This window comes from Chelon labrosus (genome assembly GCF_963514085.1).
Source record: "Chelon labrosus genome assembly, chromosome: 20".
Lineage (NCBI taxonomy): Eukaryota > Metazoa > Chordata > Actinopteri > Mugiliformes > Mugilidae > Chelon > Chelon labrosus.
In genome coordinates, this window is record NC_140353.1 from 24,574,199 (window position 1) to 24,598,282 (window position 24,084).

Below are 24,084 nucleotides of genomic sequence, written 5' to 3' on the forward strand. Positions count from 1 at the left end.
CAATGCCTGTATTGTAAAGTGCTGTAAAAGCAGCATGTTATTTTTTTCATTTCAACAACAGCAGACCTTACGCTTTCAAAGGATGTTCCCTCAATAAGTATTTTAATGATTGTGGACATGTGATTTATATATTTGATGCTTAAATGAAATCACCGAACTGGCAGGGTTGTGCCCTATCTACTGCTTGGACATGTGCCTGCAATTGTTCTTAAGTCAGACAAAACAATATAGAGGACAGCCTGTAAATCAGTAGCTGAAGGGAGCAAAAAAAAACAATGTGAATCAAAATTATAAATGTTGAGCAAATTTCAGTGAGTCTTGTTCCTAGGAAAATGTTTTCTTTGTCCCATGTTTTTCTTAGGATACATAGCCAAATAAATCTTTAAATCTTTAATTTATCTGGGACATCTGGTCCATGTTTATTCTGAGTACTGTTCCAAGTAGTTTTTCCTCACACGCTTTCTTAAAAGCAGAAGTCTCTGAAATGAATTCCAAACCCACTTTTGTCTTAAAGCGGGGTCTTGGTGAGGCCTTTGCAATGAAGGGTAGAGCCAAAACAGCGACATTTTATTCTTTGGTGTGAGGGTTGTGAATCTTTTGTACCAATCTTAAGAGGAGGTCAAGGATCAGGGAACATTTAGATCTGATTGTTTTACTTCTTCTCTTCTACTCTTCTTCATAAGGAAGATGAGGAAATGTGGATTATCCTCCAAACTTCTCAGCAACTTTTACAGATGCACAGTGGAGAGCATCCTGACAAACTCTATCCCAGTTAGGTATGGGAGCTGCACCATTCAGGACAGGAAAGCTCCTCAGTGTGTCATTAAGGCACAATTCATCTGTGAAGCAGCATTCCCATCACAACAGGACATATACAACAAAGAGGTCACACAACAACATCAATGACATAGCGTGCCCACCCACAGCACATACTGCTCACACTCCTGCTGCCTGTCAGACGCTACAGTGTGTGAGAGCAAGGACACCCAGACTATAAAACTGTTTCTATCCATAGGCCATCAGACTACTGAATTACTGAATCATCACTTACTGACTGCAATTTAGAACTTTTTAACATACATAAAATAACCTAATATATAGTACCAGATCTCTGGCATTAGTGCAATCATTATTGTCAAAATAGTCAAGGTGACCCATTTGATGGACATTCCATAGTGATCATTACCATATGGCTTGCAGTTCATCAGTTCAGCACATTTTACATGCAAAGACAACTAGCTTACTCTAATAGTAAAGAAAAATAAATTGACTGTGAGGACGGCACATTGGTGTAGTGGTTAGCGCTAATGCCTCACAGCAATAACGTTAATTGGTGACTCTATATTGGCCATAGGTGTGCATGTGAGCATGAATGGTTGACTGTCTCTCTGTGTTAGCCCTGCGATAGACTGGCGACCTGTCCAGGGTGTACCCCGCCTCTCGTCCGTTGACAGCTGGGATAGGCTCCAGCCCCCCCACGACCCTTCGCAGGACAAGTGGTTACAGAAGATGAAATTGACTGTGATACCCAACCAGCATTAACCTTTTCAGTCATTTGAGCTACAGGGGTTTGTCTATTCGATGAGGACAAAATGTCCACTTGATGCTTAACATATCCCAGCCATTAACAGGCACCATACTTTAGGTCAGGCCTATTCAATTAGCGTCCCGTGGGTCATATGCGGCCCAGAACCAACCCCAGAGTTGCCCAGCCAGTGGTGCAGGCCCCCAACTGTACTGAATTGAATTGAAGAAATGTGGATGGCAACTCGTTTTGCGAGATTTCAGAAATTCCTACAGTGTTTCAGCACCATCCCTTGTAGCATTTGCATTGTTTTGGGAGTAGTGCAAGTTCATTTAAACTCTGAAACATAGGATTGACACTTGAAAATGTAGATTTAACCCTATCTAGACTGACAAATACTTAATTATTTTACCATCAAGTTTAAATGCCAAACATGTGTTTAATTTGCCATGAGTGTGTTGGAGTATTAAGACTTTTATTCACTTAAATGCACTTTGCAATGTGCCATATAGCTACAACTGTGCACATTCTTATGCACGTTAAGATATGCCTGAGTAAAATGTAATCAAAATGATTATGGAATTTTATTTTATTTTTGCATTCCATTTATTTTATTTTTATTTAAGTGAATAAACATTTCTACTCCATACGGTTATTTTCAATTACAGCTCTGTTATTATGTTTTTATGCAGTTTTGATGTCATGTTATTTGTCAAGTTACCAAATTTTAAGAAAATAAGATATGATAAGATAATAAGATAAGATAATAATGTATCCAACAGTGGTTTAAAAATCCATATTTTTGATCACATTGATCTGTATTGATTTGAAATGTGTCATTACCAGCTGCTTGAATAGCCCTGCTTATACAACATAAGCAGGGATCGGACAGCAGCTTGGGCTCCTCCTGATGCTTCGGAACAGTCACCAGATGGCCACATCGAGCATGCAACCCCGATAACAGCACATCCTGAGGGAGCGCTTCAGTGCGTCAGAACGCAAACAACAAATTCTCGGAGCAGAGTCCACACGGGACGCTGTTATTGCACATATTTGTTCTCCATGTTAGCGACGCTAGCAATAATGCAGAGGTGTTATGACAACATCCCGACTTGGCTGGGGCTCTCGTCGATTGGCATTCTGAATTTTTTCATACTTTGTCTCACACCTGTAATGTTACACCCGCAGTGTTTGGATTTTAAGCCGCCCTTCCGTCCGCTGAGGGAACTAGAGTTCTGCATAATGTACAAAGACTTTGGCTGTTGTGATTATCAGAAAGACCAGGAGCTGCTAACTAAGTACTACCAGATTATGGATAATCTTGATTCCCACGAATACATCAATTGTGCGGGTTTCGTACTGGAGTTGCTCTGCCAGGTAAGCATGCATGGACAAAGGTCACTTGGCATAGTCCAAAAGTTTTCATGCGACCAAACACAGAACAACTACATCTTAAATAAACATATGGTGACCTGCCACCATATTTTCTTACTTGTAAAACAGAGGAACAATTAGACATGCTCATATTCATTTCGTAAAACGTCAAAGAAATCCAAAGTACAGAGAGCTGTTAAATGCAGCCAATGAGTGCTTAAAACCAAAGCCCATACCAGTCAGAGTTAAAGAGTAAACTGAGATATAAGGAGGAGCTTTGAGAATTCTGATATTTTGATTGAACAGCTAGGGTATCAATGATCAGATGATGTCAGTAGCCTGTTGCATATTTAATGTTCTCATGACAAGCCTACTGGGCCAACCTGCCTCTCTTCATCCTGTAGCCTACCCTTAGTTGAATAGTGAAAAATGTCATATTTTGTAAAATGTGAGAAGTTGATCAAAAATTAGAAAGACAGTACTGAAATTATATGCCAATAATATGAACACTTACTACTGTAAACATTCCTTACCAGTGTACTTTATAAATGCCATGGGCCTACAGTATTCTGTTACTGCCAAATATGTCAAGTGAATGACAAATGATAGATAGATAGATAGATAGATTCTTTATTAATCCCAAACTGGGAATTTTCTCAAGGTAATAGTGGGGGGACAAAAGTATCAAAAACTGTAACCGTATATTATATAAAGCACTGAGCAGCATCTTTCAGCTCAGTGTTTTGGTTTAATGGCTCCAAACATCTATTGTTTTCATAGAAAGGCCCTGGTAAACCCACTGAATTTTACTTGTTAGGCAACAAACAGAAGACAAACTCAAGAAGACACGACAAATTCCAGGTCCGGCTCTGGCATGTGGATGTAGTCAAGCATTTCTAGTAGCCATATTGTGTTCTCTGCTTGTTAATGCTACCCTCTGTGGGCCAAAACACATAAAACCGGTTTCGAGAAAAATATTTTTCTTCATTATTTTTCTCCTTACTGGTGTAGTGATGCATGGAGATGTGGGTATACTCTTAATTTATGCCATGAAAGCAGTCTGTCAAGCAATTTATAAACGTCCTGCGTTATAAACACTGACATATAATTTGTTCAACCCAAAATGGGGCCAATAGTGTTTGTGCAACGTCGCTTGAGTGCACTATTACTTATAATAGTCAAGGTGAGGGAAACATAGTGTTTCCATCAGAAATTATTTTTTGAAGTATATCAAAAACTGATGTTGACCATTTTTGACAATATGTGTTTACAGACAAACTTTACTAAGTATGATCTCAAGTCAGTTTAACAAACTATTAGATTATATCTAGCAAGACAGGATGTGCAAACATAAATTAACCTCACTGACTCTATATACATTTGGAAGAACCCATGCGACAGCACCTATACCTTTTCACTAGGGTTAAACTTGTGTAGAGGATTTTGAAGCTCATTGAGTTATGAGTTAAGCATAGTGAAGCTGAGCCAGACATGTGATGTTGAGGCTGACAAGCATGTGTGACACCCATTTGTAACTCAAAGTGCCCACACTCTTTACTATGGATAACTTTCAGCATTTTTATACAACTGTTATATAAGTATTTTATTTTTATGTAACTGTCGCTTTTATGACATGTTGTTGTGTCAGTTTGTACTAAGCTGTAAACATGTTTATTTCCGCTGTAATTTTGACATTTTAACATAGAAGGTCTATAGTGATTGTGTAGACCTTTATAGCCTAACCTCATGTGAGCCATTTGAGGAACTGCAGTTTTAAGCAATTCCACACTGGCTTGATTTTCAACCAGAGGTTTGTTGCTTGGTTAAACATAACATGACATAAGTAGATTTACACTAATATCCTCTATACAGTACTGTTCTCCTCCTCTCATCATATCTCTTCTCCATCTGTCTGTGATATCAGGAGTGTTCTCCCTTTGCAGCCCACCTCTTTGATGCTGAAGACCCGAGCACCCCAGTCAGGACCATCCCTGGTCTCTGCCCTAACTACTGCTCGCAGTTTTGGAAAAAGTGCCAATTCACCATCCCTCTCTTGTCTGATGACCCACATATGGCGAAAGTCAAAGAAGACCAGAGTCGTCTCTGCCAATACCTGGAGCAAGATGATGTGGACTACTGCTATCCTCATCTGCTCAGCAACCAGAAGCTCACCCAAAACCTGGGCCAGGTTCAGTCAGACTCAGACGGTTGCCTGCAGCTGTGCCTGGAAGAAGTGGCCAACGGGCTGCGAAATCCGCTAGCTATGGTGCATGCCAATGATGGCACACATAGGTTCTTTGTGGCAGAACAGGTGGGCTTGGTGTGGACCTACCTTCCTGATCGGTCCAAATTGGAGAGACCATTTTTAAATATTACTAAGGCCGTCTTAACATCATCATGGGAAGGTGATGAAAGGGGCTTTCTCGGACTCACTTTTCACCCCAAGTACAAGTACAATGGGAAGTTGTATGTATATTACTCAGTAGAGATTGGTTTTGACGAGAGGATCAGGATCAGTGAGTTCCGCGTGTCAGCCAATGACATGAATGTGGTAGATCATGCCTCTGAGCGGTAAGTATGCTTTGTAGATGCAAGTTTAAAGAGGAGTAACTGCTTTTTCAATGACCTGAAATGCTAACAACATTTATTTTACACCAGTTTTCAAAGAAACAATCTGTGTGCACACATTGTTTATACCTGATCCTTTCCCTTTTTTATTTGTTGTTTCCATTTTATTCCCAGAGTTATTCTGGAGATTGATGAACCGGCATCCAACCACAATGGAGGACAGCTGCTATTTGCAGATGATGGCTACTTGTACATTTTCACAGGTGATGGAGGAATGGCTGGAGATCCATTTGGAGAATATGGGAATGCTCAGAACAAGTAAGGAAGTCAGATTAGATAGATAGATTAGAGAACGTAAATTACTGTTTGGTCCATGTATGTTTCAACACTGAGTCATTTTTTTTATTTTAGCTATTTAAGTTGAACAATACATATTCAACTTAAAGTTAGAGGATGAACGTGGGCTTAAAATTTCGACTCTGGTTTAATTTGAGAGTATTCTTGGAGAATATTAGATTTTCCAGGGAACAACTCAAAGACACCATGAGACAAAGACGATTTACTTCTAATAGGGTGTGGGAGAACGGAGCATGTAACAGTCTGAATATATGTGAACCAAATGGTATGTCTAAATTTATAAAATTTTGCAAAACAATTTATAAAGAATAATTGCATATTTCTGTACATTTGACATAAAAGATACTTTATTGTACTCTGCTACATCTATTCTAGGTCAGCTCTTTTGGGTAAAGTTCTTCGCATTGATGTGGATGACAACGAGAGAGGACCGTTGTACAGAATTCCTTCAGATAACCCTTTCATACTTGAGCAGGGAGCACGACCTGAGATTTATGCTTTCGGTGTCCGTAATATGTGGAGATGCTCAGTGGACCGGGGTGACCCTTTGACCAAAGAGGGCAAAGGCCGAATCTTCTGTGGGGATGTAGGCCAGAACAAGTTTGAAGAAATCGACATTATTGAGAAAGGTCGGAATTATGGCTGGAGAGCAAAAGAAGGCTTTTCCTGCTATGATAAAAAGCTGTGTGCCAACAGCTCACTAGGTAGGCATGCTACATATAGTTGTATACTATTATCCTTTTTCCTACTCATTGTTAATGGCTTATAGTTATCCATTATCCATTCCTAGCTAAATAGCATGTATATTTCTCCAATACCTCATATACTCATAAATTTACATTTTAATTCTCACCCATAATATCAGTCCCTTCACTATACAGTAACTGTACCAATAGTTTGTAGAAATGTCACAATGCACACATATTCTGCAAAAGGCTTCGTAAAAATTTCTCTCGTCTCCATTTGCCCATTTGGATAACCAAAATACTGAAATTGTGCTAAACTTTTTCTACATTTGAAAAGGGAATGTGGCTACAATGTACTTCTGATTTGCAAATGCGCGTGGAGATTTGTCTGTGTGCCTCCGTAGCTATACAGCTACATACCACCAGTGGGTGCTAGGCTGGCACCAAATGATATTAGCTACCGGCTACCTGGGCTGGCTGGTACCACAGACTGTATGGCTGGGACGAACAGTGGTCCCGATCCCGATGCAATGGAGGCTGGATGGCGTGCAAATAGCTGCATCATGTTTGTTATCTGTAGTACCAACATGTACCCAGCAGATAAAAGCAAAGCACTACGTATGAAGATGAGGCACAGCGCTCAGATTCTGTGAAGTATAGTGTAGTGTAAAGTGATAGTGAAAGGGAGAATATGTTTACTTAATACATATTTCTCCATAGTTACATAACAGCGATTCTGGATGTAAAAGGGGGTTTGGTGGGCAGGGTTGTTTTATTTAAAGGGCTATTTAGGTAGTCAACAAACTAATATAAAATATTTGACACATAAACTTTACGTAACACTTTTAATTCTAATTCATTTTCTGGAGGTTTAAATTGCTGGGGTAGATCCCAAGGATAAAAGATGTTAGATTATTAGCTTGAATTGTAACGTTCAGATTTACTGTGTCGATAGCATTTTTTTATACTGTATATTAAACCCTGCACTGGTCCATAAACATCACATAGACTAGTCCAAAATAAACAGTTATTAGGAAGCACACACAGTAAGAGGTTCTTATACAGCATGTTTTGAACAGGTGGTAGACCGCACACTCCTGCGTGTCGACCGCACATTCCTTTGTATTGCAAATCAGAACAGGAGCCTACTGTATTGTTACAGCGGCTTGTCACCATTGTGTGTATGTGTTTTAATGAAGAAGGCGTTATCTCTTGGTGACTTTCATTTTGATTCAATTTTTTGAGAGAGAGGCATGAGACTGAGACAGATTTTCCAAGAACCAATCATGTCAATTGCCATGACAGCTGTTCACTTACAACATAATATTTCCCAAACCTAGACTGTTAACTGTCAACCTTTGATGAACAGTGCACTGACCTCCAGCCCACGTAGCTGCGAATTGTAATTTACATAATATGGGCTGTTTGTTTCCTTTTTTTCATGTCTTGTTTGATATACTGTATATTTTAAGACTTGATATATATAAAAATTGTATAACCATTGGCTTACTCACAATGACCCTTGAAATTTGACTAAAATAACTGCTCAACTTAAACATAATGTCACCGATCATGGACAAATACTTATCAAAATAAGAGATAGTAATACCAATAACGACTTTTTGTTTATTTTTTATTTTTGTCCCACAGATGATGTCCTGCCTATTTATGCATACCCTCACAAGATGGGCAAGTCAGTGACTGGTGGGTTTGTGTACCGGGGTTGTGAATATCCCAATCTCAATGGAATGTACATATTCGGAGACTTCATGAGCGGGTAGGACCCAAACACAAGACACACTATGGCACAAGGCAGGAAGAAAATTCTATTTAATGGTAACTGGATAGAGGGTGAACAAAAGGTGCTGCAGAGGCATGGTACGTTATCCAAACAAAATAATTAACATAAATAAATAGACAACCAAATAGACCTAAAAGAAGCCAAAACACAATGAACTAGGGAATACTTTTTACGTTTGTCTGTTAGCCATCTCAAACTTCTTTATCAAGGATATCAAAATATATTTTGTTTGTCTTGTTTATTTGGTTCATATAAAAAAAAAAAAAAAACAAGCCTATGCGTTTGGGTACAGCGTCTTCTTCAGCGCATTAGAGATATATAGTATCAGTTTCATGTTACAGACAATAACTAATTTTATATATTTTGGTAATTCTGTGATTTTCAACATTTTACATTAAAAGTGTGTTAATAAGCTGTTTTCAATGTACTACTAAATAGTTCGATATTTACAACCCTTTTACGAGATATAAGATAACAATCGTGTGTCATACCTTTTACACTGTGGTTATTTATGGGTAATTTAAATATAAATAGTAGTCACTTTATATTTGGGGCTGCAAAAACCTCAATAAACTTATAAAACATTCACAATGCTTTAATTAATTGGCTTACTCTGCCATATGCTCTTTATTAGTTTTGTAAATAATGATCTACGTCCATGGGTGCTCTGGGTTCTGGGCAGGCTTGTTAGGCTAATTGGTGATCCTAAATCCTAAAAAGGTGAGTGGCTCTGTTCACAATTTGCATGAACATCCAACCTGGGTAATCTAATCGAAAGTAGCCAGCTTTAAGTGCCTGTGTTCACACCTGACATTGACAATTAACAATTTGCTGGTGAATTTCATTGTCTAAAGTTATTAGACCTTTAGCTGCTATACACACAAAAGACTTCGGAGATAGAGCCTACCGCATTTTTTTATTCTGGCTACATTATCCTATTTTACAACACGCTGTGAAGTACTTTTAAACGCTGCTGACGGAGCCGATTTATATAGGCTATAGATATCTGCAGTGCACAGTATTGATAAGCTCATGTGTTTATGTTCAGTTCTGTTGTGTTCTATTAGTTGACGTTGTCGCTGTGGTTCCAAAGGGTGTTTTCAGATCCGTTTTAGAAATGTCAGACTGACGGTGTTTACCTTGCAGAAAAGCCTCCATAACTTCCTTTGTGCTTCAATATTCAGGTCAAGAATATAGATTTTTTTAATTGCTGTTGCAAAGCATTACTTTCTACTGTGTTTTTATATGTGATGTCATCGACTAGTCATGTCAATTCAACTTTCACCACATATTAGTGGACTTTAAAAAATTGGAAGTCGTTCAACCCCTAGTGAGTAAATGGTAAATGGCCTTGCTTTTATATAGCGCTTTTCTACCTATTGGTACTCAAAGCGCTTTACTCACAGACACATCTACCCATTCGCTCACACAAGCACGCACATTCACACACCAGTGCCATGCACTGGGAGCAACTGGGGGTTCAGTGTCTTGCTCAAGGAGCTAACTCTCTGGTTCGTGGACAACCCGCTCTACCTACTGAGCCACAGCCGCCCACAGAGTAGAGCGTTTCCATGGAGGGGAGGTCAGAGCCGATGATCATTTCTGCACTCTTGATAACTCGTTGAAGAGCTTTTCTCTCAGCCATGGTGATGTTTCCAAACCATACCGTACTAGTGAGAATGCTCTCAATGAGTCCTCTGTAGGCCTGGGTGAGGGGCTGACGTCTGAGTCTGCCCTTCTTTAGAAGCCTCATGAAATAAAGCTGCTGCTGTGCCTTCTTCACTGTAGCCCTTTGGCCGTATTCCTAAAGATTTTTAGTGCAAAGAGTTGCTCCAAGTGGCCAGATTCTAAGAAAATTCTTAGAATCATGAAGTTTTCTAAGAATTTCCCCTCAAAGTTAAGAGTAGATCCTAGTAAAGATAAAAGGTATTCCTAAAGCGTCTTAGCTCTTAAGAGAGCTCCTAAGGTGAGATCTGTTAAGAGCAGGGAGGGATTCTCGTTGACCAGTTCAGCCATAAGCAAACACTGTTCCTCTGTCCAGTTGGTTTTTCTTCTTCTTTTCTTCTCCACTGCTGTTCGGTTTGTGAAAGATTTGAACGCCAACCAACACTGCTTCTTCTAGGCCGGTTAGCAATCACAGAAATTGATGAAAGCTGAGCCATTTTACCCTCATTAATACCAAATGGATGAAGGGCAAAAATGACCAGCATGGTAAATGAATGGAAGCAAATAAATAGAACTATCAGCATGTGAATACTGTGCAAGTGGGAGTATTCACACATTTTGTATGATATTTTTTAAAGCTTACTATTTATTTATTTTTATGTAAAATATTATTTATAATTACACAGTCTTCATAGTGATTAGATTCTATTATTAAGTCTATTGAAAAAGTGTATTTTTATCTAGATTTTAGGATCAACCAATCACACCTCTTGAAGTGATGACTCATACCTAGCAACGGGGTCAACCACACCTCCTCACTAAGATAAGAGTTTCTGTGCATTTCTTGCTCAGAGTTCTTTGAGAATTTTCTGGAATCACTCCTAAGCTAAGACTCCTAGCAAGGAATTTTTAGGCTAAGTTAGGAGCCTAAGGATTCTCAGAATCTTTAGGAATACGGGCCCTGGTGTTTGTGGCCCAGTTTAGGTCTGCTGACACTTGAAGACAGAGGAACTTGTGACTGTCAGGTCCACTTTGGCCCCTTGAATCAGTGGTTCTCAACTGGTCTGGCTTCAGGACCCACCACTCACCCGTTAATGACAAGCTGCGACTCAAATCAAAGAAAATCTTCAACTTTTCAAATTTATTAAATGAAAAGATTGTGTAGTTTGAACCTGAGATAGTAGAACAGAATATTACTGTATGAAAACACACACACACAAAAAACCAAATCAAATGTAATGATAAATCAAAACGACCAGCAAGTGGTGATGCTAGAGAGGGAACTATTCACTTTTATGCTCAATTAGTGGCATTTTAATTAAAACCAAAACTCTTCACTTCACTAACTTCAGCCTTTTTTAACAGATTCAACAGTGCTTTTATGCACTAAGTCAAACTACTGAGAAGTAGTTTCAAAAACACTCAAAATATGTAGCTTTAGCTGAGTACCCACTCATTGAATATATAACAATGTCCTATTAAAACTATTTAGTCACTTATTCAAGCTTTAATCATAAGGCTGAACATTTCAGTAACAGCTATTTTTAACAGACTCAGTTGGTGTTTTCATGCAAAATACATGAAATAAGAAAGTGCGACTAACAAATATATAAATACAAAAATGAGGGGTGGGACTGATTTTAAAAAAAGGAATCTTATTAATTAGAGGCTTTGTGATTAATTAATCTTGATTAATCACATTTTATCGCATAACAATATTTGCCCCCAAAAGCAAATTTTTTTAATTTAACTGGATTATTGTGGACGACTGAATCAAATAATAGACACAGACATGAATATTGTAAACTCAAACTCTTTTAAAGTCTGGAAAAATGCATTTAATTGCATTTCAATTCGAAACAGTAGAAAAAGAAAGAAAATATCCCTGGCCAAAACTGAACAGTCCTAAAGTTAAAGTGTCACTGTAAGTATTTTAAATACTTTTTCAGAACAGTATTGATTTTAACTGGTAAAAAAAATAAAAAATTAAAAAAATGTTTGGGTTGCCGACAGGTCCTGTCCGTACTCGGACTGGGACTGCTAGTGCTAACAGCTCCGGCGGTTTCTGTGCTCACTGCAACATGCTTTGCATTTAGACGGTACCGGGTTGAAGTGCTTCGGTGGTATGCAAACTTTTTTTTTTTTGCACAATTTTCACAAAACCCCGCTTTCATCAAGGCTTCCATGAGGTAGTTTTTTTAAAATAAAATTTGCCTTCCCTCAGTCCTAGCAACGTGCTTTCTTCCGATTCCTCGAGCTCCGACGTGTGCATCCGTGTAATCGGTGTTCCAAGAAATCATGCACTGACTAATGTCTCAAGTTGTTTGGAATGCAAACTGCAATTAAATGCGTAAAAAACTCAAATAATGTACGTTTAACTGAGAATGCTTACTTACTGAATCGATGTCAACAAACATTGCACTATGGAAAAAAATCAGTTTCTTCAGTAGCAGTTTTTATCCACAAACAAAAGGATTCAAGTATACAAAATTAACTTTTCTTCTGATTAGCTTATCAGTCGGTAAACACTGAAAAACATTGTGCATTGAAGAAAATTAAGCAGCACTCACTTCTTCAGTATAAGAAAATCCAGAACTCATGCATTTCGCCATGCTAAATTAGCATATGTAAATAAACTTTGCCACCTACTGCCACCTACTGTTAAGGAATTTCGAGTTGTGCCATTAGAGAGAATACACTGGGGTAAATTGTGCCATTGATAATTGTCCATAATTATCGTGCTTTAAAGGCATTGAACCAATCAGGTCCTAGAAAAGGTTAAACGTTTATCAGCACATTGCAGTTTACATTCAGATTTAGGCTAAGTTGAAACTATCCGCTCCAATTAACTATCCAATAACCTATACTTCATCTAACCTGCTTTTTTGTCTCTGGTCCAGCTGGCAGGCATGTCAATGTTATTTCTTTGTGCGAACTCAAAAGCCAGTTCACGGCATTTCATGGCACCTATGCCATGAAACATTGCTGCTAGTGTCTTAATATGGTCAACAAGCTCTTTCTCCATGGTCTCATTGAAGACTTGTTTGGTAGCTGCTGTTCTTTCACAGAACTGGCTTTGTTACTTCTCCTATTTTTTTCTTATCCATATATCTTTTTATGGTCATCCTGCAGATCTTCATCTCCTTTCCAACCTGACGTGTGGTCTTCCCCTGTTGCACCTCTTTCACTGCTCTTTTGAAACCCTGTCTGTCTTCCATTTGTATTTGCGTGCCATGATGGTCTAAAATTTAGAATATCACATAGTTTTAGTGATCAAATGTAAGAATACAATGTACAATAACAATAGAATACGATAAACCAATATATAGTAAATAATCATAAGTTGTTTGTGCCAAAGGGCCTGGGTTAAGTTGTGCCACTTGCACAACTTAACCCAGGCCCTTTGGCACAAATTACCCCAGACCCACCATTTTGAAAAAAATGCATCCCCCAGCTGTTTTGAGCTGGCATCATGCTAACTGTATAGACTCATGCTGTAGCTTACTAAAGCACTAAAACATGTGTGGACTGTTTTCAAAGTTGTCTATAATTGTTCAAACACAGCAATCAAAAACCCTTGATCATAGATATTTTACTTTGGAGGGCAAAACATTGTTTTTTTGGTAAATGGTAAATGGCCTTGCTTTTATATAGCGCTTTTCTACCTATTGGTACTCAAAGCGCTTTACAGTCACAGACACATCTACCCATTCGCTCACACAAGCACTCACACATTCACACACCAGTGCCACGCACTGGGAGCAACTGGGGGTTCAGTGTCTTGCTCAAGGACACTTCGGCATGTGGCACATTCCGGGGATCGAACCGCTAACCCTCTGGTTCCTGGACAACCCGCTCTACCTACTGAGCCACAGCCATTTTAACTTAAATGTGCTTACCTCTCAAGCCATGTGTCTCCCTTCTTTACAGGATGAGTGAAATGGATGCCTCTTCAAAAATATGTGTTCACATGACCAACTTCTTCTATAGTTTTCTAGATAACAGGGGTGGCACTACTTGCCCCTTGGCACAAATTACCCTACTCTCCCCTATGTGTAATCATGAATACTGTATGTTCCTTCTTTGAAAATGTTAATGTCTGTGACCTCCAGACACCCTTCAGGTCTGCCAGTCCACTCTCAGTCATGTTTTAACAGTTCTGATTGTGACTGGAAATAGTCTTGAGGTGTACTTGGGCTGTGGCAGAATTGCCAGATGGTCAGACTTACCAAAATGAGGTTTGGGGACAGCATTGTATGCTCTTCTGATGCTGCAGTAGCAGTGGTCCAGAGTGTTGTTTCCCTAGTGGGAAAATTGACGAATTGTTTGAGTTTTGGCATGTTCTTTTTTTTTTTTTTTTTGAGATTGCAGTGGATGAAATCCCCCAAATCTACAAGGTCGACATCTGGTTATGTCTTCTCCTGTCCATCTATCATGTTGTGTATTTGCTGCGTTTTCCTCGTTGGCAGAGGAGTGAATTTAAACAATACTCAGTATTGGTGCACTGCAGTTCTCTCTGTAAATAAAATGGCCTACACTTCAGTGATATATTCCGCATCTTCGAAACAGAACTGAGATATCACCTTTGTGTCGGTACACCAGAACTACTTGACAAGAATCGCCGTTCCTCCTCCACGGGTTTTGTCACTCAGCCACCGTACGATCAGCTCTGAAGACCCGTTAGGGTTGATGTTTTTAGTAGTGATGGTCCTCTGACACCCGAGGCTCCGACACATGCGCGGTAGCTCATGAAGCAATTGTATCAAACCACTGTGCTGAAGCGTGGTTTGGTCACGTGACTAGTAACGTTTGAAGCACTTGAGTGACGTTCGAAGCAGTTTAAGTGCTTCAGCGGGTAAACGAATCACCTGATGGGTTCGGTTTGTCATGTGAATCACCTGGCCGGATCGAGTGTGTTCAGGGATATCCCGGATATCCTATCCCTAATTAGTGGTGTTCATTTGAATGTTTCTTTGCAGAGTAGTTTGGTTTGTTGCTGTTGTTGGTGTTACAGTACTTCCTTTGAGAGTTAGTAGTGTTTTATCAGATTGCATATTTTGTGGAGAATCATTGTAGATAGATAGTAAGATACAGAGAAATATAGATAAATGAGTACATAGTTAGATAACACTAGATTGGTAGATAGAAATAACTAGTATCGTTATCATTATGATTTTTATTATTATTGTATCCACTTGAAACCATACAGTAGTCTAGAACAATCAAACATAAATGTGCTATACAGTCCTATTTTTCTAACTCTCACTCAGACTCTGAGTCAGAAGTGCGTGTATACTGTAGTTTTGGTTCGGACAAATCACGTGTTTTATGACGTATGAACCATTTCACCGCTTCATTCAGAAACCCTGTCACTGGTTTGGTTGTCTCGGCTCTTCGGGAGAGATGAGATGAGTCTTTGAAGCAAATAATGACTGAGTCAAGAGAGATTTGGTTTGACAGTGTTGCATTCAGTACAAATATCTAACACTACTAAACCATTATACCAAGAGCAAATGAAAATAGTTGCTGTAAGCGCCGTAACATAAACATTGATGTAAATTAGCAAAGATTCATAGAGTGTAGTAGTGACGTAAATCAAAACCGTCCAACAACAGTAGTGCAATACAAAAGGAGCTAGTGGTACATTGAAAAAACAATGGTATTCCGTTAGTGAAGCAAGGGTTCAATTCCCATTGATTATTTTTTATGTATGTTATTGTTATATGTATATAATTTATTTATTATCAGCTTTAAACCACATATCCATGCAGTGGATGTGCATTGCAAATCAAGTCCCATACATGCATGAACCAGTAAGACACGTCTCCATTGTACTACATTTTATTGTCCACTAGGTGTCCTACTAGAGCACTGTGTCATTGAAGCTTCCAGTAATGAACCTTTGAATCAGTGTCTGGCCATCACTAGTTTTTACCCCCACAGAATGAGAGAAGCCTTCTGAAGAAGCAAAAAGTTCCCCCAAACGACCATGAACCAGAACTCAGAGCTGACAGAATGCCTTAACAGAAATGAAACCCTTTTAAATGCAAAACTTCAAAGCAAATATTAATTAATGTTAAGGCTTAACATAAAAGAAAATACAAAAGAAAGCAATCCACCTCTCTCCCCCTCCAAATTCTAGATGGTGCAGTCTAGATTGGAAGCACCTGGTGAATGTGTGGCATTCAAGTGCACGCTTCTTGAGCACCAGCTCCAAAAGGAAAACCTCCAAAAGAGAGAATGGTTAAAAATCAAACCAAACAAACACCAATGAACCAAACAACTGAAGGAAAATATATTAACTTAAGTACATCTATTAGTCAACTAAACAGGATCCATATTTAGTTAAGTAACACAAAGAAATATTCTAAATAAAAGTAAATATTCAAATAAATAAATAAAGAGCTGACCTGACAGTTGAGGGAGTGAGTGCAGCTCCCTCACAAAACTGTGTAGCCTGTCGGTGTATTAGAGTCGTCGGGGTCCTCGGTCTGAGCCATGTTTCACAGAAGCAGAGAAGGTGTTCCATCACACTGAGTCATGACAACAATTTCAGATTTGGGAAAGCAGAATACGAATACTGAAGAAATGTTGTCGGAAATTCAGAAAGGTCCAAACTGCAGAATGCAGTTGGATACAGTCTCCACACAACAAAAGGTGAATAAGCAGAGTACATTCCCAAAGTGATATAAATAATTACTATTCCTTACGTGGTTACATACTGGAACAGCTCTGTTAAAGACCTGGAATTATATTTGGCCTCTAGTAGAGGCCTCTAGTAGAGGCCAAATATAATAAATACTTTGGCCTCCACCAAAGTATTTATATGGTGGAGACCCTCCACCATATAAATACATTTGACCAATAAATGACGGGATTGTCACTCTTTTTCATTTGTTTCCGACACTGTGATCAGACCAAATCCTTTTGGAAGTTAGTGGATTTATTATTGACATTGACATTGATTGTAACTTTGCATGAAAATGGAATGTTTAGTTTTACCAAAGATAACAGAAATTAAAAAACAAAGAATATTAAATAGTCAGCTGAGTCATCCTGTTGGTAAAATTTCATATACACAAATCCAAATAATAAGGGCCATGAAAACAACACATTATTGCACCTCCTTTATTTTCTCTAAATTAGTACTGTTCGAGACTGATAATGGAGAGGTGGAAAAGCTGTAAGGTGGCAGTTACAACTTTTATTACTCGAGGTTCTTGGGGTTGTTCTAGGCGCGATAGTGGTGTGCGATACCGCTAGATTTGGTATCAATCCAATACCAAGTAAATACAGGGCCAGTATCGCCGATACGGATACGGATACGGATACCGATACCGATATCGATACTTTTTAATAATTACGGTGGATGCATCACCAGTCTGAATAGTCCTTTTGGATTATTAATCAGTTTAAATCCAGTACAGAATTTGGGAAAAAATTATAAGTAAATAGAAAATACGTTATTATCACAATAAAAGTTTTTGATCAGAAACAACACAAAATGATCACTTGAGGACAAATAAAAACAAATTATTTTTCAGGCCGAGTGTTCAGAAACTACAATACAATTATAAAACTAAATCTCTCCCTTCATTGCACTTCTTTCTGGATTTTTTTTTCTTAAATAAACAAAGTGTACAACATTATCATTCCACAACAAATATTACAAATAATGTAAGGAAGTGTTTAGGAAGTACAATACAATACAAAAATAAGGCCACGTCCACACGTACGAAAACGATCTTTTCCCTCTCCGTTTTCGATGGCATCGTTTCAAGAAATATCCGCGTCCACACAGATCTGTTTCAGCACGACTGAAAACGCTACTTCATATTCCAGGCCTATAGGTGGCGCTGTTTCAGTTTCAGAAATTCACCAAAAATGGAGAGGAAGAGGCGGAGCATGCGCACAAATTTTGAGCGCTGTTTACAAATCGCCTTTTTTGCTCAGCGTGGTGGCACAGGAGCATGATATGTTGCCCTAGTAACCCTAATAGGCTCAATATCTTCTCCAGCAGGAAAACTAGCATGTAGTCCGCCATTGTTGTTGATGTTGTTATGAGACGTCTCGCGGGAGGTGGAAGGCTGCACGGGGGTGTGGCGATGACGTCATCGTTTTCTCCGTTTCTGTCTGTCTACACAGAAACGCAAGAGGTGCGTTTTCGAATTTCTCCACCCTGGGACCCGTTTTCAGAAAAGTGCGTTTTAGGGCTATGCGTTTACAGGATACATGCGGACGATCGCCAAAACGATGCAAAACTTTTGCGTTTCTGCGTTTCTGTGTGGACAGGCCCTAAGACCACACTTTTTACCTTTAGTGCTCATTTCTTCTTCTTTTCGGGGGTCTGTCGGGGCCAGGGGGTGGGGGATTTTAAAAATTCCCATATGCTTATAGAAGTTTGTTGTGTTACCACTGTATCTTACAGCCGTTTTATAAATAGTGCAACTTGCTATCGTTTCATTTTTGGCCTGAAAATATAACCAAACAGCCCTACTCTTTCTCTCTGCCACTCTCCTGCTCCGTCTCTGCGCTGTGTGTAATGCGCTGCTGCTGGTCGGGCCTGGCTGGTAGCGGTGGGCGGTGTTTGGTTACCTGGTGCCGTGGAGTCACGTGACAGTACAACAAACACACGAGAGGGGGAGGAGGAGCAAAATGAGCCTGCTCTGCTCTGTGACATCAGCAGCATTTAGACAAACACAGTCAGGTCTCCTCTTAAATGAAACGAGAGAAACTGAAACTTAAGTATCGATCTCATTACATTTGGATCAATCTGCCCACCACTACCGGGCGTAGGAAACTTTCCATGTATACCATTTCCACTCTCATTTTCTTCGTGTCAAGGAGGATTGGACTCTGTCACCATGGCTAAGGTCACTCCGCTCTTTGGTTCTGGAAAACCATTAACTATATATGGTGTCCATGGTTACCATCGCCTTCTAATGTTCAGGTTCAGGTTCAGGTTACTTTATTGGTACCCATAGGTAAACTAGGTTGTATGGGCTTTTAAGCTGTTAAACATACCCCGGCAAATGGAGAAAAAGCATAAAGCAAAGTATAGGTAGGCAGCACTAAGAAGGACATAGATTTTTTTTTTTTTTTTTTTTTTTAGTATTTAATGAAATGTGAGAGAAACTTACATTCAGACACATCAAACATTCAGGTTAACCTGGAAATAGTCTCCAATGTCTGCAGGCAGCTCTGGCTACTGAGACTGTCAAAAAAATAAAAACAAATACTAGATGATTGGAAGCGATCATTAAGGGGTCCATGCAGTGGCGAATTCATCCCCAGCGGGACGCAGAGGCATAAGTCACCAGTAGCGCCCCCTATAGACCGTATTGCACGAAACCTGGTGGGCTTGTAAGGAGTCATCCACAGATTATTATTGTCAAATGTCAAGCAGTTTACTGTGGTGGTTTGTGAGATATAATCATGTAGTCGTTGTAGCGCCCCCTACAGCCAGAATTTCATGAAACTTGGCCTGATTGTACACAAGCACATTATAATGACGTCTGTTTCATAAGGATTGGATGAACACTTTAAAAGTTATAGGCCTTAAAGTCACATGGAATATTTGCGTGTCACGTGTAGCGTCCCCTGTAGACCTAAGTCACGCAACTTGATGGGCATCTAAATTTTGCCAAATTTCATTAAGTTAGCTATTGCAGTTTTTGAGATATTGAAATGTTGCTTTTGTAGCGCCCCCTAGAGACCAAGGGTCACAAAAGTTGGGGTGCTTGTACAGAATCATATTATTATCAATGACATGAAGTTTGATTAAGTTTGGGTATATACTTTACAAAATATGAGCTTTGCAGTTATACTGCTCTAATGCCATAAAAAAATAATTAGCCATTAACTTGCCATATTTGATGACAGTGGTAAGCACGAATACACATTTGTAATGTTTGGATTAGTGCTGTCAAAGTTAACGCGTTAATTTTGGCAATTAATTTTAAACATTTAATGCATTAACCTATAACCTTTGGTCACGTGCGTGGGCACACCGGGCAAACATCCATCCTAACCAAAGGAGAGTCTATGGCAGAAAGATGGACAAGGACGGACTTTTAGGGGGAAAGTTTCATTTTAAAAAGTTGCCTGACGGCTCGTTGGACAAAACAAAGGCAATTTGCACAGTTTGCAAAGCCGAATTCAATTACCACAGAAGTAACACGTCTTTAACGTATCACCTCAAAGCAAAACACCCTGCTGAAATTACCTCCACGGGACCTCGCCAGTCTACACTACAGGAGTGTGGCACTCGTGGGCGAATAACGAAACCTGTAAGTGAAAAGTTAACCAATTCCTTGGTTACTTGGATAGTTAAAAACTGCCGCCCAGTTAGCACAGTAGAGGATGATGGACTGAGAGAAGTAATGTGTGTTGCATCGGGAGATACCTCTTATAATTTACCCTCGAGAGGAACCATCATGTCAAGAATACACAAATTGTATGAGGATGAGAGGGCACAGCGGACGAACATGCTTGAGCAAGCCAAGCACATCGCTCTCACAGGTGACCACTGGATGTCTGTCAACAACGATAATTATTTGGGCATCACAGCGCATTTCATTGATCAAGACTGGACTCTGCAGTCGTTTGCACTTACTGTAAGTAAAACCGAGGAGCGACATTATGCCGAGGCATGTGCTAACCATTTTCTGGATGTTGCAAATGAATGGGAAATTAAGGAAAAGTTGACCACACTCGGCACTGACAGCGCTTGTAACATGGTTGGTGCCGCGAGGCTACTTCCATTTGAACACCTGCCTTGCATGGCCCACTGTCTGCAAAGAACGGTCACAGTCTCACTTAAAGACAGTGGATTTGAAAGTGTTCTGGCCAAATGTCGCAAGATTGTCAGGCACTTTAAGCATAGTCCATCTAACGCACAGGAATTAACCGAACAGCAAGTTGACCACGGACTTAAGCAAGAATTTTCTCTCTCTCTCTCTCTGTCACCTCTCTCTCTGTCACCTCTCTCTCTCTCTCTTTCTCTCTCTCTCCATCTCGTGTGTGTGTGTGTGTGTGTGTGTGTGTGTGCATGTTGTTTTTTCTCTCTCCCTCTCTCTGTCACGTCAGACGATGATCCAGTTTATGTTCTGAGGTTCAAGAAGGCCTTTACCACAGACCTAGCTCAACGGAAGGATAGCGCCAACCTCAAATGGCTGAAGATCACTACTGCCCTTGTCCTGAGGTTTAAAGACCTTAAGTGCCTTCCAAAAGATGAAAGGAGTGATGTGTGGGCTTCAGTATGTGACTTGATGATGAGAGAGACACGTGCAACAACCCCCTGCTGAGACAACAGAGGAGCCGTCGCCAAAGAAGAGGAGGACTTCCATCTTGCTGGGTTCTTCTGATTCAGATACAGATGACAAGGAGGAGTCCATAGAGCATTGTCTGGATCGCTACAAAGCGGAGCCAAAAATGGACATAGAGGGGTGTCCACTACAATGGTGGTCAAAGAGAGAAGGAGCACATCTCAGGCTGGCACCCATTGCACGCAAGTACCTGTCAACCCCTGCAACCACAGTGCCTTGTGAGAGATTGTTCTCACTCTCAGGCCACATCATTCAAAAGAAGCAAGCTTCTTTGTCCCCTGATAACGTAAACAAACTGGTCTGCCTCAGTAACTGGCGTGTAAAGAAGGACTAAGTAAATTTTGTCTATGGAGTGAAAAATGTTCAATGTTCAATGTTCCAAACTTTCAACAGTATCTTTCCTCATTCTTGTTTGTATTTTGCACTATGCATGTATACACTTCAAGCCATTAAAAAGGTTTTTGAATATAAATATACTTTCTCTGTGTTTATTCTACATTAATTTGATGATTTTACATAAATAAATATTCATTATAAGCTTCAGTCTTAAGTAGAAAAATGCAATTAATTTATTGATAAATTAATCGCGATTAATTGCAGAAATTTGTGCGATTAGTTAGTTAATTTTTTTTAAATCGATTGACAGCCCTAGTTTGAATATATTTTAATTAAGCTGATTGTGTAATTCCACAGAAAACACAAGTTGCCTTTTGTGAGTATTGTTTAACCACACGTAAACAATTATAATTTAACTTAAATACTGATCTGACTTAAGAACCAATAGAAAATACACAAGCACTGATAAATGCTAAAAAAGTTCAATTCTGCATGCACACAATTACGATCTGTGCGTATGCACAATTCATGCAAAAGACCCATTGCACCATCATAAATTAACATGACTTGCACTGAACATTAGCGATTGTGGACTATTTCTGTTTCAGGCGTTTGATGAGTCTGCAGGAGGACAAAAGCACGGGAAAATGGAATTATAATGAGATCTGTATGGGGATTGGCATGACTTGTGTCTTCCCTGGACTAATAAACAACTATCACCAGTACATCATCTCCTTTGCTGAGGATGAATCTGGTAATGAATAATAAAACTTCTTTCCAGCTTCTTTTTCATCTGTTTCATCAACTTTTGAATGTGCTGTAACAGCCTGATAATATAATATTTTGATTTCCCTCAGGCGAGCTGTACTTTTTGTCCACTGGAATACCAAGTGCCACGTCACCCTCAGGAGTTATTTATAAAGTGGTGGATCCCTCAAGGTGAGTGATAAAATCCTGTCTTGGAAATACCATTAGCTATGTATAGGAACTGTTCTCTGTGGTGAGAGACTACTAATTGCAGATCTGTTTCTTGTGAATGGATTTATAAAACACATTTGTTTCCAAAAAATTACTCGGCCAATCAGAGAGATGTGCAGATGTACTGGGATTGGATGTGGTACACCACTTTGGGGGATACTTCAACATATTTTATATATAATTATAGATATTTTAACAATGAGGAAAAATTAACCATGCAAGCTTTTATTCCTTCTCTCACAGCCCTTGGTTCTTTCTGCTCAAATATTATTAAAAGAACTCAAAGAAAAAAAGAAAAGAAAACAGTCTTTAGAATTTTTTGCAAGAATGTAAACTTAAAAATATGAAGTTAGAGGGGACAAATGGTTTTTGATAAGTGAGTAGAAATGCATTACCTAACCCGAACCCTAACCCTGTCCACAGTGGAAAAAAATAGTTTTGTCCATTGTTTTTTCAGACGTGCTCCACCGACACAATGTCATTATGATACTCTACCTGTCAGAATTAAAAGTAATCTCATCAAGTTTGTTCCTCAGGAAAGTAAGTCCGCCTACAAAATCCTTATGTTTAAGTTTTACTACAAATAAAAAATGTTATTCATTTGTTTACCATTTGTCATAATTTTGTGTCATTTTTAAAATCTTTAATCTTCAATTTTCCATTAGAATTGATACTCATGGAGCCACCAAATAAAAACCAGCCAGTGCCAGAACCCACAAATGCCTATTTCTCGCTCCAAGAGTACATTGATTATCGAGCTGGATTAGGAAACCTGACCACCTCTGCACCTGCCACAACCACTACCAAACCATCCACAAAATCCAGGCGGAGGGGCCAGCGTAGAAAGAACAAATCCAGAGTCAAAGGTGCAACTGAGTTCCAGAATGGAGCAGTGAGGGTGGTAGGAGATGAACTAGGCCGCAATGACCGTGGACGGGTGGAGATCTACATTAACGGAGAGTGGGGCACTGTGTGTGATGACCTGTGGACCACTAACAATGCTAGAGTGGTTTGTCAGCAGCTGGGGTTCCAGTATACTCTAAAGGCATCCAAGAACTCTGAGTTTGGTGAAGGAAAACATCTGCAGATTCTTCTGGATGACGTTCAGTGTGAAGGGACCGAGTCCACCCTGCTGGACTGCCAACATGCTGGTGTGGGGACTCATAACTGTGCCCACCATGAAGATGCTGGAGTGATTTGTGCCAACTCAGAGCACATTGTAGAAGTTTGACTATTATGAAGTCAGAGCTAATTATCATAAATTAAACTGGTTCTCTCTCATCTGGACTAACCTGATGATATAACTATGAGTCGTGACATGTAAACAGTTATTATTTGTAATAAAACAAGTGATTGCAAATCTTTCACCAAGTCATAATCTAAATTATGAATGTTGAGGCAAATTGTAAACAATAACAAAAATTATCCTTTCATCAAAAAAGTCCAGAGGTTGTCTATGAGATAGCC

General features: G+C 39.4%; 1 protein-coding gene across 1 annotated transcript; it reads left to right on the top strand.

Annotated features, from left to right (window-relative positions):
- The first annotated feature begins 2,415 nt into the window (after positions 1 to 2,415).
- hhipl1 (HHIP-like 1) lies at positions 2,416 to 24,084 on the top strand. The gene is made up of 9 exons (XM_084568979.1): positions 2,416 to 2,902; positions 4,824 to 5,470; positions 5,642 to 5,785; positions 6,200 to 6,528; positions 8,161 to 8,287; positions 22,248 to 22,393; positions 22,497 to 22,578; positions 23,075 to 23,157; positions 23,283 to 24,084. Exons 1-9 carry the CDS (start codon positions 2,588 to 2,590, stop codon positions 23,846 to 23,848), a joined length of 2,439 nt encoding a protein of 812 aa, XP_084425105.1. The 5' UTR covers positions 2,416 to 2,587; the 3' UTR covers positions 23,849 to 24,084.

Coding starts and splice junctions, on each gene's coding strand:
- hhipl1 (XM_084568979.1), top strand. CDS start 2,588: ATGTTAGCGACGCTAGCAATAATGCAGAGGTGTTATGACAACATCCCG. Junction 22,394..22,496: donor CTTTGCTGAGGATGAATCTG/GTAATGAATAAT, acceptor GATTTCCCTCAG/GCGAGCTGTACTTTTTGTCC. Junction 23,158..23,282: donor CAAGTTTGTTCCTCAGGAAA/GTAAGTCCGCCT, acceptor ATTTTCCATTAG/AATTGATACTCATGGAGCCA.